General features: G+C 32.5%; 1 protein-coding gene across 2 annotated transcripts in view; it reads right to left on the reverse strand.

Annotated features, from left to right (window-relative positions):
* Positions 1 to 14,886, reverse strand: part of LOC141812552 (TOM1-like protein 4) — a 49,495-nt gene that overhangs the window by 16,654 nt on the left and 17,955 nt on the right. For both annotated transcript variants that reach the window (XM_074700550.1, XM_074700551.1), the window contains exon 7: positions 6,249 to 6,330. In XM_074700550.1, the coding sequence (XP_074556651.1) occupies positions 6,249 to 6,330 (82 nt within the window). The remainder of the gene's footprint in view (positions 1 to 6,248; positions 6,331 to 14,886) is intronic.

Here is a 14,886-nt window from a genome sequence, read left to right on the forward strand (position 1 = left end):
CTAAGATTCAAGTTAAAATTTACTCCTTGTCTCATTGATCAAAACAATATCATCTGCAAATAACATGCATCATGCTAACGTGTCTTATATGTGTTCAATAAATTCATCCGTAACTAGTATAAAAAAATATGAATTTAAAGTGGATCCTTGATGTAACCCTATTTTTATAGGTACTTCGATTAATCTGCCTGAAGACTTCACTCTTGTTGTTATATATCCTCATACATATCCTTAATTATTTCAATATACACTACGGTAATACCTTTCTTTTCTAGAATTCTTCATATAATTTCCTTCGATACTTTGTCAAAAACTTTTTCAAAGTCAATGAATATCATGTGTAAGTCTTATTTTTTTTCCCGATACTTTTCAATAAATTGTCTAAGAAGATGTATAACTTCTATCGTCGACTTTTCAAGCATGAATCTAATTTGATTTTCGATTACCTTGGTCACCTATTTAATTTTTTTTCTATCGCTTTTTCCCAACTTTTATTGTATGTCTCATTAGTTTAATGCCTTTATAATTAGTATAGTGTTATACATCTCTTTTATTTTTATATAAAGGACTATAGTACTTACCTTCCATTAATCAAGCATTTTCTTCGTTTTCAATATCAGATGGGTTGAATGACTTCGTAAGACATTCAACACCCTACTTCCTTAAGCATTTTCATACCTCTATTACAATATCATCCTACCTAACTATTTTTCTATTTTTCATCCCATTGAACGTTTATTCTACTTCTAAAATTCAAATTCTTCATTAAAAATTAAAATTTCCATAGTCCTCTGACCTATTTAAATTTCCTAAATTTAGTCATCCAAACCTTCATTAAAAGTTGATGAAAATACTTCTTCTATCGCTCTTTTATTTCTTCATCCTTCACTATTGTCATATTGAATTCATCTTTAATCCTCTTTCTTACTTTAGCTATTCTATAAATGTCTTTCTCCTTTTGTATCAAGTTGTCAATATAAGTGTTTTATTCTTGACTTCACTCACTGCTCTCTTTGCCTCTTTTTTGGTTACAACATACTTTTAAAAGTGTATAATAAATTATATAAATAACCCCCTTCGATTACAATTATCTTAACCAATGATAAAAAGATGATGATAATTTAGAACAAGGTATGAGATGTCGACCCATGCTGATTAGCATGGGCGAAATTTACCATTTCACCCATTAACTGGCACGACACTGCTGAGCTCGGAGTCACAAGGTCCGCCACGACCTCATAGCGGATTGCAGCATCTGCCACGACCTCCCGACGGATCAAGGAGGCTACCGCAACCTCGCGGCATGTCACATGGGTTGTCAAGGTCGCTGCGATATCACGACAGCTAGATCTTTTTTAATTTTTTCCTTTTTCTATTTTTCATTTCTTTTTTTAGTTCTTTTCCTTTTTATTTTTATCCTATTTTTATATTGTTTATTTTGTATTTTTTCCACCAAAAATTATTTTTCCTCTATTAATTTTTTTTCTTTCATCCATATAGTTAATTTTTTTTTCCTTCATGCTTCTATGAGATAAATAGTGAAAAAAAGTCTTTTAAAGATGAAGAATAATAATTATTAGAAAAGATCAAAATATATATATAATATAATATAATTTTTAATATTATAAAATATACTATTATTAATGAATTAAATTATTTTTTATATATATTTAATTTTAAATTGATCATAATAAATATACTTAATCATGACATGTTTACTTAATGAACTTCAATTAACCTTAAATCGACTTTTACTCAATAAGGATCAAACATTTCACAAGATAATATCAAATCTAACTCGAAAGTAAACATCTACAATAATCAAATATTAATAAAAATAATTTTTTATTAATATATTTTATATTTAAAAATATCAAAACCATCTCGGTACAGCACGATATGGTACCGAAACCATATTGTTCTAGTCATAAACCAAAACTCTGACACGGATCAAAATTTTAAACTTTGATTTAGAATAATAACTCTAAATATTTAAAGAACCGAAACAAGAATAGTGGCTGACTATAAATATATATGTATAAAATAAAGAAAGCAAAGACATCCTTTTGATATCATAAGTTGATCTCAGCTAGTTTATAAAGTTAGCTCAAAGATCTTGATTTGTTGATTTCTACTTTGGTTTTATTTTGATATATTTTTGTTCTCTTTTATTTTATATAATTTTATTGTATTTGTTGAAAAAATATACAGTTTGTTAGATTTCTTGGTTATCCAAAGTTAGTCATTATTTGTATGGCTCTTGATTCCCTTTTACCACACTGTCACCAAGTGGCTATCTCCTTCTCAGAGATAATATCGGAACCTTAATCTAATCTCGGAGCCAGAGCTACTAGTTAGTCAAGTGGGAAGCCTAAAGTAGGCCCTAAGAGAGATCTTTGGGGAGCACCTATAGTCAACCCAGCTACCCCTACTACAAATATAATTGTGAACAAGGCTCACATTCCTCTGCTTGCTAAATCAGTAAACAATCGTTTTACATTCTTCCATAGAGGCACCCCATGGGAAGCATGCACATGGTTGAAGGATATTGAATGCACTTTTGATTATATGTCCTATTCAAATATAGAGAAGCAGGAATTTGCTACCTATCATTTTCAAGGAAAGGTCGTTACTTGGTTGAAGATACAAAAGACATCTTTGGAAATAAAATTATCTCTTGGCAATTATTCAGAGAGAGACGGACGTTTAAGAAATAGTATGTGAGGCACTTAATCAATTCATATTTATTGAGATAACTCAACAACAGGTCTACCAAGAAAGGGAGGCTAGTTAATAAACTCCATAGTCTAACAGCAAGTCGAGGTTGTCGATCCAATAGTCAGGGAGGGAGGCCAGAGTCAAAGGCTAGAGTGAGACCTTGTTAAGAAATATCTCCTTCTAGAAGCACATCGATTGAGATTTGTAGTTCATCCTAGCAACACCGAAATTTATCGAGATCTAAAGCGATCATACTAGTGGAAAGGAACGAAACAAGGCATAACAACTTTGCAATTCAGTGTCTAGTTTGCTAACAAATTAAGATTAAGAGAGAATACTAGAGACCGACTCGGTTAATTCAGAAGATAGCAATGCCAAAATGAAAATGAGAGCATGTTACTATGGATTTTATCATGGGGTTAACCAAGAATCAAAAGGGTCATGATTCAATTTGGGTGATCATTGATTGATTCACCAAATTAGCTCATTTCCTACCTACTTGTAAGAAAGACTCTTCAGATTGTTTAGCGAACTTATATTGTAAAGAGATCACTAGAGGCATTCCCCTAAGTATCACTTATAATCGAGATGTACACTTTACATCGAGATTCTAGTAGAGTTTGTAGAATGCAATGGGTACTAAGCTCCAATTTAAGGCTACTTTTCATCTTCAAACTAATGGGCAATAAGAGCGCACTATTCAAACTCTAAAGGATCTCGTGCATGCATATGTATTAGATTTTGATGGTAGTTAAGAGACCCACCTGCATTTGGTAGAGTTTGTCCATAACAATAGTTAGCATTTTTAGAATTATATTATTCAGATGATACCTTTTGAAGCAATTTATGGTAAAGCAAGTAGACCTCCTATTCTTTGGGACGAGGATAGAGAGCATCAACTCTTAAGCATGTATTCAACAAGATGCGGAATTAGTGTGAATTATCCATCACTGTTAACTGCTCAAAGTCAATAGAAAAGCTATGCGAACCATAGACGAAAAATGTTGGAGTTGCAGTGGATGATGATACTTTTCTCTATATTTCACCTATTAAAGAGGTAAAGAGGTTTGGTCTAAAAGAAAGGTTGGCTTCTAGATTTGTTGCACCTTTTCAAATTCTAGAATAGATTGGTGCAATAGTTAATCAACTTGCTTTGCCCCCAGCCTTGACAAGAGTTCATAACATCTATGTTTCTATGCTATGAAAGTATGTTCCAGATTTGACATGCGTTCTAGAGAATCTCACAAACCATTCACCATTCCATCCCGATGTGACCTACAAGAAATTCCCAGTTCGTATTCTGAATCACAAGGAAAATTGATTGCGGAACAAGTGCATCCACCTTGTGAAGGTTGGATGGCAACACCATTCTAATCAAGAAGTTGAGAGTACGAGGATGAATGCACACCAGATACCCTACTTATTCTCTTCAAGTACTTAAATTTAGGAACCAAATTTCTTTTAGTAGGAAAGGATGTTAAATACCAATTTTTTTAGTGTATTTAATTTTTTTTATAATTTGGCAAAATAAATAGAACCAAACCATTAAAAATAGAATTTAGTCATCGAGTTGAAGTTGAATTGGGTTCAGATTGAACCCATCAGATAGGCATGGAGATTAAGATTACATGGGTTCGAATCAAGATCAATTTGGATTTAATTTAGCCAATTTACGGCCAAACCAAATTCTAAATATGTTAAACTAGTGTCCAATCAATTTAAAATGAAATAGAGCATTTTTGAAGAATTACAGATAAAAAAATTTCACTCCTTTTTTCTCTCCCCTTCACCCACACGGCTTTTTTTCCCGTGCCTCTCCTCTTTCATGTACCAATTTATCCTCTCTTCTTCTTTCTTCTTCTCTTCCTCTTTTTCTTACTCTTCCAGCATAAATCCATCATCTCCCAGCACCAAAACTTCTCCTACAGCCCTCTCTCTTCTTCCTTCCTTGCTTTATTTTCTTCTTGTTCTTCTTTTTTCAAGCCAACAACAACATCTCCTCTTCTTCCAGCACCATCCCAGCACCAAACAACCTGTAGCTACTCCTCCCTCTTCTTCTCGTTCACTCTTCCTATTTTGCCAGCACCAACAGCCCTTCTTCCTCTTCTTCCAGCTAGCACCAGCAACCCCTCTTCCTCTCTTCCAACCAGCAACCTGATCAGCCGCTGCTCCACTCTTCACTCTCTCCATGCCCCTACCATAGCCGGCTCCACCACAGGACGCTACCGAAGCCAAGGGCGAGAGCCACCAACCCTTCTTTTTCCTTGTTGTTCATCGTCGGAGTCAAGAGAAAAGCAACAGCTAGCTACTTGACTTCTGTCGTTTTTTGAGCCCCCATTTAATAGCATTGTTGCTCATATGACAGCCAATTGAAGGTAAAAATTAGTGAAATTTGCATGATTGATATTGGAGAAATAATTAATTCATGCAAATTAATCACGAAATTTATTTAGGTTTAATGGCTCGAGCATTTCGTGTCAACAAACCCCCACCCTTGTTTCGTTGGTTGAGGAGAAAAAGTGGGGTGAATATTTTATTATATTTCATGATTTAAGTTAGTGTACCTAGTTTAGAATGGAAAGTAAATAAACAAATTATTATTCGATTATAGCATGTGTCTCATTAGGAATTAGGATTATATCGAGGTGTAGGATCAACATTTGATCCATCAACTTAGAATTTTAATTAATTTTTAGATTTTTATGTTATTATCATTATTGGACATTTATATTAAGTTTTGAGTTATGTTAAAGGCACTCTTTTAATATCATAAGTTGGTTTTCAGCTAGTTCATAGAGTTACTCAGAGATGTTGATTCCTAATTTGGTTTTATTCCAATGTATTTTCTTTTGTTTTTATACGATTTTATTGTATCTATATAAAAAGATATATTAATAAATATATAATTTATTGAATTTCTTAGTTATCCGTTGTTAGTAACTGTTTATATAGCTCTTGGTTCTTTTTGATCCGGTGTTAGTTATCCAATGTCTTTTAAACATGTCCTTATGCTACCATCTTAGATCATCAACATTATCAACCATGTTTATGATAACTATTTAAGGCACGTTACATCAATCTTCTCCCTCTTTTAACAACAAATAAAGTTAAGATTTTGTTCAAAGGTTTAGACAATTTTATCATTAATTATCTAAGCATAATGCAACCCTTAATTTTGTCATCTAGGCATGGGACTACTATAGGTTTTTTCCCTAAGGTTCTCAGATATGAATATTTTATCACATATTTTCTAATGATCCCAGACATCTTACCATTTTCTCCGATAATTGGTTTTTGTACATGTTGCTTTGTAATAGCCGAACACTAAAGGGGCACACAATTATGATATCAGATTATGAGACAACATTTTCAAAAAGAACCAAGGTGCAAGTTTCACAATTCGAATTATGAATTAAGAGAACCTATGCAGATACATAATAAAACAATCATAAAGATAATCAAAACAATTCATGAAATGAATCAGTTGAGAAAAAGTAGCATGATCATAAAGTCATTTTTCTAAAATGTACCTCTCGGTTCTTTGGATCTAATGCATTAAGCATGTCAGATAACACATTTGCTACTCCTTGAGCATTCTGAATTTCCTCCAAGCTGCATCAGGCATTGATTTAACATGTTAAAACTTTCTCTTTCTTTTTTCTTAAACCATATATTACCAAAGATTTCAAAAATATACTACTTCACAAGCCACTTGACTTCCCCAAATCTTTTTTTGCCTAGAACAACATAACAGATCAAGGGCATTTGATTATCAGATCATTGTCCATTCAGTAGTTAATTGGAGCATGCATTTACCCAACCATACAAAGTGTACATACAGAAAAAAGGGAAGGCCTACTTTCGCTTGTAATTCCTGTACCACTTTTATCTCCCACTATTCAGAGGATTGGTATACGTACCATGTCTGCTACATTGAGTGTATGACTATGCTATAATTTTTTTCCTAACATTCTTTCTAACCATCTTTATATTCTGTAGCTCTCTTGAACCAACCAATATGCGTAAATTCACCTAATAGCTGCTGTTTCTCAAACAACTTATATTTTACCCTGGTATATCTGTCTCACTAATGCAGGTAGAGTTATTCTACCTTATCTAATGTGCACAACTAACATGAGGGAATCTTTCAATTGACTCTTTTGCGATAGGAAAGGATGGAGAGAGTGGGAGGGAATCAGATTATTCTGATGCTTATTTTAGATGAGGCAAATGCTTATTTATCCTTTCAAAATTGTCACTGTTGAAGAATTTAATACTTTCTTTATACATCCTTCTCTATAAATCTTTTATAAATACCCTTAGTGTTAACTAAACTCATGTCATTATAATGATTTATATTCAGGATTTTAAATCTTATTTACAATATTATTGAAATTTTTAAATTTTTATGGTTAATTATTTTTTTTTAAAAATCAATTAAAATTTTTATTAGGATAATCTAAAACTTTATTTTATGAATAATACTTATTACAACTCTATAAGAGGATCTCAATTTTGGAATTAACACAATTTTCCTTTTAATTCTCTCTGGGTGATGTTTTATTTTCTTGAAATATTTAATCACTCTGCTTCAATATCATCCAAGTTCTTGTGTGATTCAGTGATTCAATTTTGCACTATTCAATTGGTATCAAAATCGATTGGTGATTTGATTTTTACTAGTTGTCCCTCCATTCTCCATCATCCTCAATATTCAAAACCCACCCTCATCCATAATTTTCCCCCAATATTCTCCTTCGATCGAGTACCAACCAAACTCTTATGCCCTTCCTCATCTTTGGATTTTGTCAGCCTCCTAATTGTCTAGTAAACTGATCAACCTTCTAAGTATGCTACAATTTGTAGCCATCAATAGTGATCATCTAATCAAAGATGCTAGCTACTCCTATTTGTGCTAAAAAAAAAAGGAACATATTCTATAATTTCGTTATTCAATTAATTCTAATTGTGGGCCCCTATCCATAAAAAACACAGTAACTGATATATAGAGAGAGAAGATTTTTCCAAATGAGAAATTGGGAATGTACTCAAAGGATAATTGATCAATTGACGTTAGCATATATTGTTGTGCGAGAAAAAAAACAATTGGAGAAAAACTAAAAAATGAAACAGAAAATTGATTAAAAAAAATTAGTTAAAAAGCGCAGTTGACAAAAAAAACAACTATAAAAATGAGAAAAAGTTGTTTAACAAAAGAGAAAAAAAGATAAATTTGTTAAAGAAAGAGAGAAAAAGAAAGTTGTCAAGAGAGAGAGAGAGATAAAGTTGTTAAAAAAAAGACAAAGTTATCCATGAAAATAAAGAAACAGATAAAATTGTAAAAAAAAAAATGAAAGAAAATTATGTCGTGCTCTGTTTTCTAAGTGTACACCTCTAATCTCCACTATTTGCTTTGTCATCATTGATGACCGTAGCACCCTCCAATTAATGTCTCTTCCAAAAAAAAAGTATTTTCGAAATCCAGTAAAATTATATCTTCATCCATTGGTCAAACTCTAATCCCACATCAACTTCAACATCGATGAAAATTTACATCATCTTGATATAATTGCTACCTTTCTCTTTGCAAATTCGTTTAATTATTAATTTTAAATTACTTACATTTAATTTCTACTACCATTATATATCATTCACAAAAAATATGATATTATTTTCTACAAACAATCACATACTATTAAAATAAATGGTAGCACCATATTCCTATTTAGATTAGTTATCATGCAGCAAAAAAGAATATCATCCTTAGTATCATGTTTTACTTGCATTTTAATTTATTTATCATCCATTATATTTTAATGGATTATATTTAGCGTATTACTTTATATTATGATCTTTATTGCTTGTCAATACTTAATACATCAGCACCAAATACAAAAGAGATATAGATTGTAGAAGTGAAAGATACCGACCAAAATAACTACCACTAAATACATAAGAATCAAACTAATTACCTAAATATTTAAAAATAAAAAATAAAAATAAATAAGAACCAAATTAATTATCACTAAAAAAAAAAAAAGACATCGCGCGGTCGCGCGGTCGCGCGATCGGTGCAATCGCGCGGTCGCGCGGTCCGGGCGGCGCGCGCGTCGCCGAGGTGCGACGAGATATATCTTAGCAGTGAGAGAAAGATCAACAAAACCATTTAACTTTCTATACTTATTTATACACAAATTCAATTTTTAAATTGGAGGATATACTAATTTGTTGAGAAAAATTCAAATATCCACCTTCATATGACTTTGTTACAGGAAATGCAAATTCATCCTTACCATTATTGCTTCCGTGTCCTATAATTTTAATAAAAACCAGACTTAATGGAATAATTCTTCCTTATGCTTGGAAGAGACAAACTAAGAAGAGGAGCTCACAACTCGTCTAGAATCAAATTCTTCTCAATTAGGAGAATAGCATAGTCAAGATCATAAATCCTATTTAAAATATTATTGAAAAGTTCAAAACAATTTAAGTCATTAAATTTTTATAGTCTGTTGTATTTCTTATAAAATAAAAGGAGAATTTTAAAAAGGTTGTTTAGGTTTAGAACTAGAATTTTTATTAAGATAGTGCTATGATTGGGATAAATTTAGTCCCCTTCTAAGATAGTGCTATTATTGGGATAAATTTATTTTACAAATAATATTTTATTGTCAATCTATAAACAAGTTAAGATCCCATCTATTAGACAAATTTTTGAATTAATACAGTTTCCTTTTTATTTTGTTGATGAGAGTTCCTTTTTGGTGACAGTTTTTAGTCTAGGTAGTTTTCCTATGGGTGAGATTGTATTTTTTTTCTTTGAGATATTTATCCCCTTAGTTTCATCAATATTGTATAAATTCCTAGGTGATTTAATGGTTCAATTTTGGTGTTGCATCAATGATATTTGATTAAAATTCTTCATCATCATCAAGCCATGTTTGTCCCAACTAAAGTGAGCAATATAAATTGTATCCCTATGCTAAGCTCCATGCAAAGTATTATGTGTTGGTGTAATCAGCCTCCAAGGTTTCGATGTTTGACAATATGCCTATGTCCAACAGGACCAGATATTTGAAAGTGAGCTAAATGTGAAGTCTAATCAGGTCAAGTTTGACCAGATGACTAACAAAGATAAAATCTAATCAGAAATTGTTGGTGCCCCAGATGCTTGACAATGGAAAATTCAGCGTAGGTCAAGGGTGACCGAATGTCTAACAAGTGGAAAGTCCAAATAGGTCAAGGTAACCAAATGTTTGGCAGAGGAAAAATCCATGCATGTCAAGGATAACCGGATGTCTGGCAAGTGACAAGATCCGATTAGGATCGCATCAGGTCAAGAAGTTCATCTGACCGGATGTTTGACAAATAGGAAAACCTTAACAGAATTTGAATTATTTTTAATAATGCAAAAAGGGAAGTCTGAGAAAAATTCTTGGAACTCTAGGTAAAAGTCTTGGAAGTCGAAAGGTGAACGGTGTAGGAGTCGGATGATGAAGGAGGAGAAAAAAGATATTGGAAACTCCGTAAAAGCTACAAAGAGGTAAGTCTAGTAGGTCAAGTAGACTTACAAGATCAGGCTTATGTGTTTGCTTGTTGTATTTGTACACATGTCTTGCAAGAACCTAAAGCAAGAAGTAAGACGGAAAGAAGACGAACGGGGTTGGACTAAGTCCAGAGGTGAACTTGACCCGAGTAGAACCAGACCCAAACTGGTTTAGTCGATCGGTCCGGTTGACCAGTTGGGTTTGGTTGACCGAGTTCGTAACCAGACTCAAGTCAGCGATGTGACTTAGTTCAATCGACCGAAAAGTTTCTGGTCGACCGATAAACCTGATAATGATGAGATCGCTTAGCTCAATCCAGATCGTGAAAGGTTCAATCGTGGAGATCAGATTTAATCAGGTTCAGTCGACCGGATAAGGTTTTCAATCTACCGGATAAGGACGGATCCAACTCTATGGAAGGGAGATGAAGGCAGAAAGCTAAATCATCAATTCCTACTACCCACCTTCTTCTTCTATGCTCAAGAAGGCTCTCTAAGTTCGACTAGTGCGACCGGGGAAGCGTCAAGAGGAATGCGGGATACTCAGGGCTTCAGCATCAATCGTCAACGAGTTTGTATTTATTTATACGTGTTTTATTTATCTTAATATTTGTGCTTATGTTATCAAATTTTTAAGAAGGTTTCTCCACCTCCAGAAGGCATCCGAAAAGAAGAACGCTAGTGGACAGAGGCCTCCTGTGAATAGGCCTTCAACTAGCAACCCTAGGGGTTGTGAACCAAGTAACATCCGATGTGTCTTCTTCCCTTTGTTCTTGTCTTTACTTTATTATATTTTCACTGCGACTAACTAGAAAAAACACGACAAAAATGAGAAAAGCAAAACAATCGATATCACCCCCTATCGATCCCCACGATCCTACATTATGTTAGATAAGAATTCTAAGGATAAATTTGTCAAAAAATGAAACATCTGTAGATAGAATATGCTAAAGTAAATTTTAAATCTTATAAGTGTTTGCAGCCATAAAATAGAATGGAGTTATCAAGTTAGAAGAAAATTTTGGGAGAACTTAGATGAAATTTTTCATGGTATACATGTGACTAAAAACTTATAGGAGATTTAAATAAACATGTAGGTTGGTTATACTTGGGTGAAAAGGAAGGGAAGAGGGGAGAGAGGGAAAAGCTCACAAATTGCCTAAAAAGTTGGATCACTTATGTATATTTTTAGTTCATTTTCTCTCCCTCCTAGCTTTCTACCTGAGTAAAGTAATCATTGAAAGTCTCCAAGGAATACAAGGTCATATAAGGATTTTGAATTTATTGAAAGAAATGAAGACGCTAGTATAATTTTTGTTTTTTTTTTTACATCTTATGATGTAATACTTGCATTATGAAGAGAGGTGAGCATTTAGCATATAAAAGTGACAATAATCATAATCAAATATATTTTTCTTTTCTAAGAAGTTTAGATCAAATATATATAGGATGAGTAAGGTAATATTTAAGGAATACTTAACTAACCAACATTGACTAATAGTGTTGGAAAATGCAAGGAAACAAATTTCTTTCTAATTTTTAGAATTGTTAAAATTTTGAGGAATTTAAGTCAAATAAGATGTATTAAAGATGAATGCAATAGGGTATTAGTAAATGATGGAGAAATAAAAGAGCGGTGGAAAAGGTATTTTCATCAACTTTTTAATGAAGGTGTAGGTGATCAACTTAACTTAGGTAATTTAAGCAGGTCAAATGAGTATAGAAATTTAAATTTTTACCGTAGAATTCAAATTTCAGAAGTAGAACAAGCTTTAAACGGAATGAAAAATGGAAAAGCCGTTGGACCAAATGATATCCCGATAGAGGTATGGAAGTGCCTAGGGAAACAAGGTATTGAATGGCTTACAAAATTATTTAACATAATATTGAAAATAAAGAAAATGTCAGATCAATGGAGAGTAAGTACTCTAATTCCCTTATATAAGAATAAGGGGGACGTACAAAATTGTGCAAATTATAGGAGCATTAAATTAATGAGTCATACCATGAAACTTTGGGAAAGAGTAATAGAAAAACGATTAAGGAAAGAGACTATGGTCACCGAAAATCAATTTAGGTTTATGCCTGGTAGGTCGACAATAGAAGTTATACATCTTCTCAGGCAACTAATTGAAAAGTATCGGGGGCAAAAGCAAGATCTACATATGATATTTGTTGATTTAGAAAAAGCTTATGATAGAGTCCCAAAGGAAATTATATGGAGAATTCTAGAAAAGAGGGGTGTTAATGTAGTATATATTGACCTAATTAAGGATATGTATGAGGAAGTAACGACTAGAGTGAAGACTTCAGGCGGATTAACTGAAGCATTTCCGATAAAGATAGGGTTACATCAAGGGTCAGCTCTAAGTCCTTATCTTTTTACACTAATCATGGATGAACTTACTGGACACATTCAAGATACTGTACCATGGTGCATGTTGTTTGCAGATGATATTGTATTGGTAGATAAGACACGTGAGGGAGTAAATGCTAAATTAGAATCTTGGCGAGAAACACTAGAAGAGAAAGGTTTTAGGCTTAGTAGAGTAAAGACAGAATATATGGAATTTAAGTTTAGCAATATTGAACGTAATGAGACAAGTATTAAAATAGGAGATGATGAGTTGTCTGGAACTGAGAGTTTTAAATATTTAGGATCATTTTTGCAAGCCGATGGAGGGATTGAGAGAGATGTCTTACATAGAATACAAACAGGATGGTTGAAGTGGAGGAGAGCATCAGGTGTTTTATGTGATCGTAAAGTGCCTCTAAAACTTAAAGGAAAGTTCTATAAAACGGCAGTTAGACCTGCCATGTTATATGGCGCTGAATGTTGGGCTATGACTCGAGCACATGAGCAAAAGATGAGAATTGCGGAGATGAGGATGTTAAGATGGATGTGTGGACATACGAAGATGAACAGAATAAGAAATGAGAGCATTAGAGAGAAAGTTGGAGTTGCATCTATTGAGGAAAAACTCCGTGAGACACGTTTAAGATGGTACGGACATGTACTTAGACGACCGATAAATGCTCCAGTTAGGCGGTGTGAAACTATGACAAATACGCATATCAAACGAGGGCGAGGTAAACCAAAAAAGACTTGGTTAGCAACAATAAAACAAGATAAAATTTATTTAAATATAAATGATGATATAATAGGAGATAGAGCTCAATAGCGTAAAAGGATCCATATAGCCGACCCCACTTAGTGGGATAAGGCTTGGTTGTTGTTGTTGTTGTTGTTGTTGTTAAAATTTTGAGGAAATAAACTTCTCAAAGATAGAATAAGAAAAGGAGTTTGGAATCAAAATGTGATAATAATAATAATGATTTATATACAATGGAAAAAAGATCAGAAAAGTAATGATATCCATGATTGGAGTACAAAGGTGTAGATAAAATCTATAGAGAGATTGTGGTAGTGTGACAAGTACACACAAAGACTTGCAGAAAACATGTTTTAGAAATTGGCAAATTTGAGAAAAATTGAACATTATTTGAATATGTGAATTTATAAAGTAATTAAAATTGTAGTAAAAAGTTATAAACACAGAGAAGTTTAAAGCACATGATAAAATTCTTTGATCATCTGGGAATTAAGAATGGGGTAAATGATATTTATCAAATTCCAAAAGTAGAGAAGGAACTTGTTAATGATAATGAAATTAAAAAAAAATAGAAAAAGAAATTTTATAAATTATTTAATGAACAATCGTAGATAGTTTGATTTTAGACTAAAATCAAACTAGATCAAGTGAGGCTAAAGAAAACATTAAAGAAAATGTCACTAAAAGTAACTAAATTGTGAATTTGGATGATATTGCTTTGGTGCTTTGAAGAGTTTAGAAGATTGATGTATAATTTAGCTAACCAAGTTTAATAAAAATTTTGAAACTAACAACTTGCACAAGGAACAGTGAAGAATTTTTTATATACTCGTTTAAATGAACAAAGATGAAGGGGAGTCTTGACACAACGGTTAAGTTGTTGCCATGTGACCTAGTGATTACAGGTTCGAGTCGTGAAAACAATCTCTTGCAATGTAGGGTAAGATTGCGTATAATAGACATAATATGATTCGACATTTTTCCGGGACCCCACATTAGCGGGAGTTTCATGCACCAAACTGTCTTTTATTTAAATGAACAAAGATGATAGACAATGTTGTCCTATCTATAAAGGGACCAAGATAATGAGCCATGGTATGAAATTTTAGGATGAGTTATTGAAAAAACAATAAGACATAAGACAAATATTAAGAATTAATTTGGTTACATATCATTTACGTCTAGTGTTGTAAATGGCAGTAGGCAATGACGGGGCAGTAGTAACTGCCTACTGCCTCGGTCGTGTCTAGGCGGTTGAATTTTCTTTTATTATTTTTAATACATAATATTATAAATAGTCATCATTCTTTATGATATTTATGCATAAACAAACTTTATACAGTACAATACAATTCATAGGTACAAATAAATATATAAATACAACTAACAAGATAATTAATAAAAATTCATCACCATATTAATACTAAAAAAGTTATATTATTATTTTTACCAAAAAATAAAAAATAAAATATTTATATATATATATATATATATATATATTAAATTAAT

Source organism: Curcuma longa, chromosome 19 (genome assembly GCF_044706935.1).
Source record: "Curcuma longa cultivar G26 ecotype Majalengka, Jawa Barat chromosome 19, ITB_CL_G26_1.1, whole genome shotgun sequence".
NCBI classification, from domain to species: Eukaryota; Viridiplantae; Streptophyta; class Magnoliopsida; order Zingiberales; family Zingiberaceae; genus Curcuma; species Curcuma longa.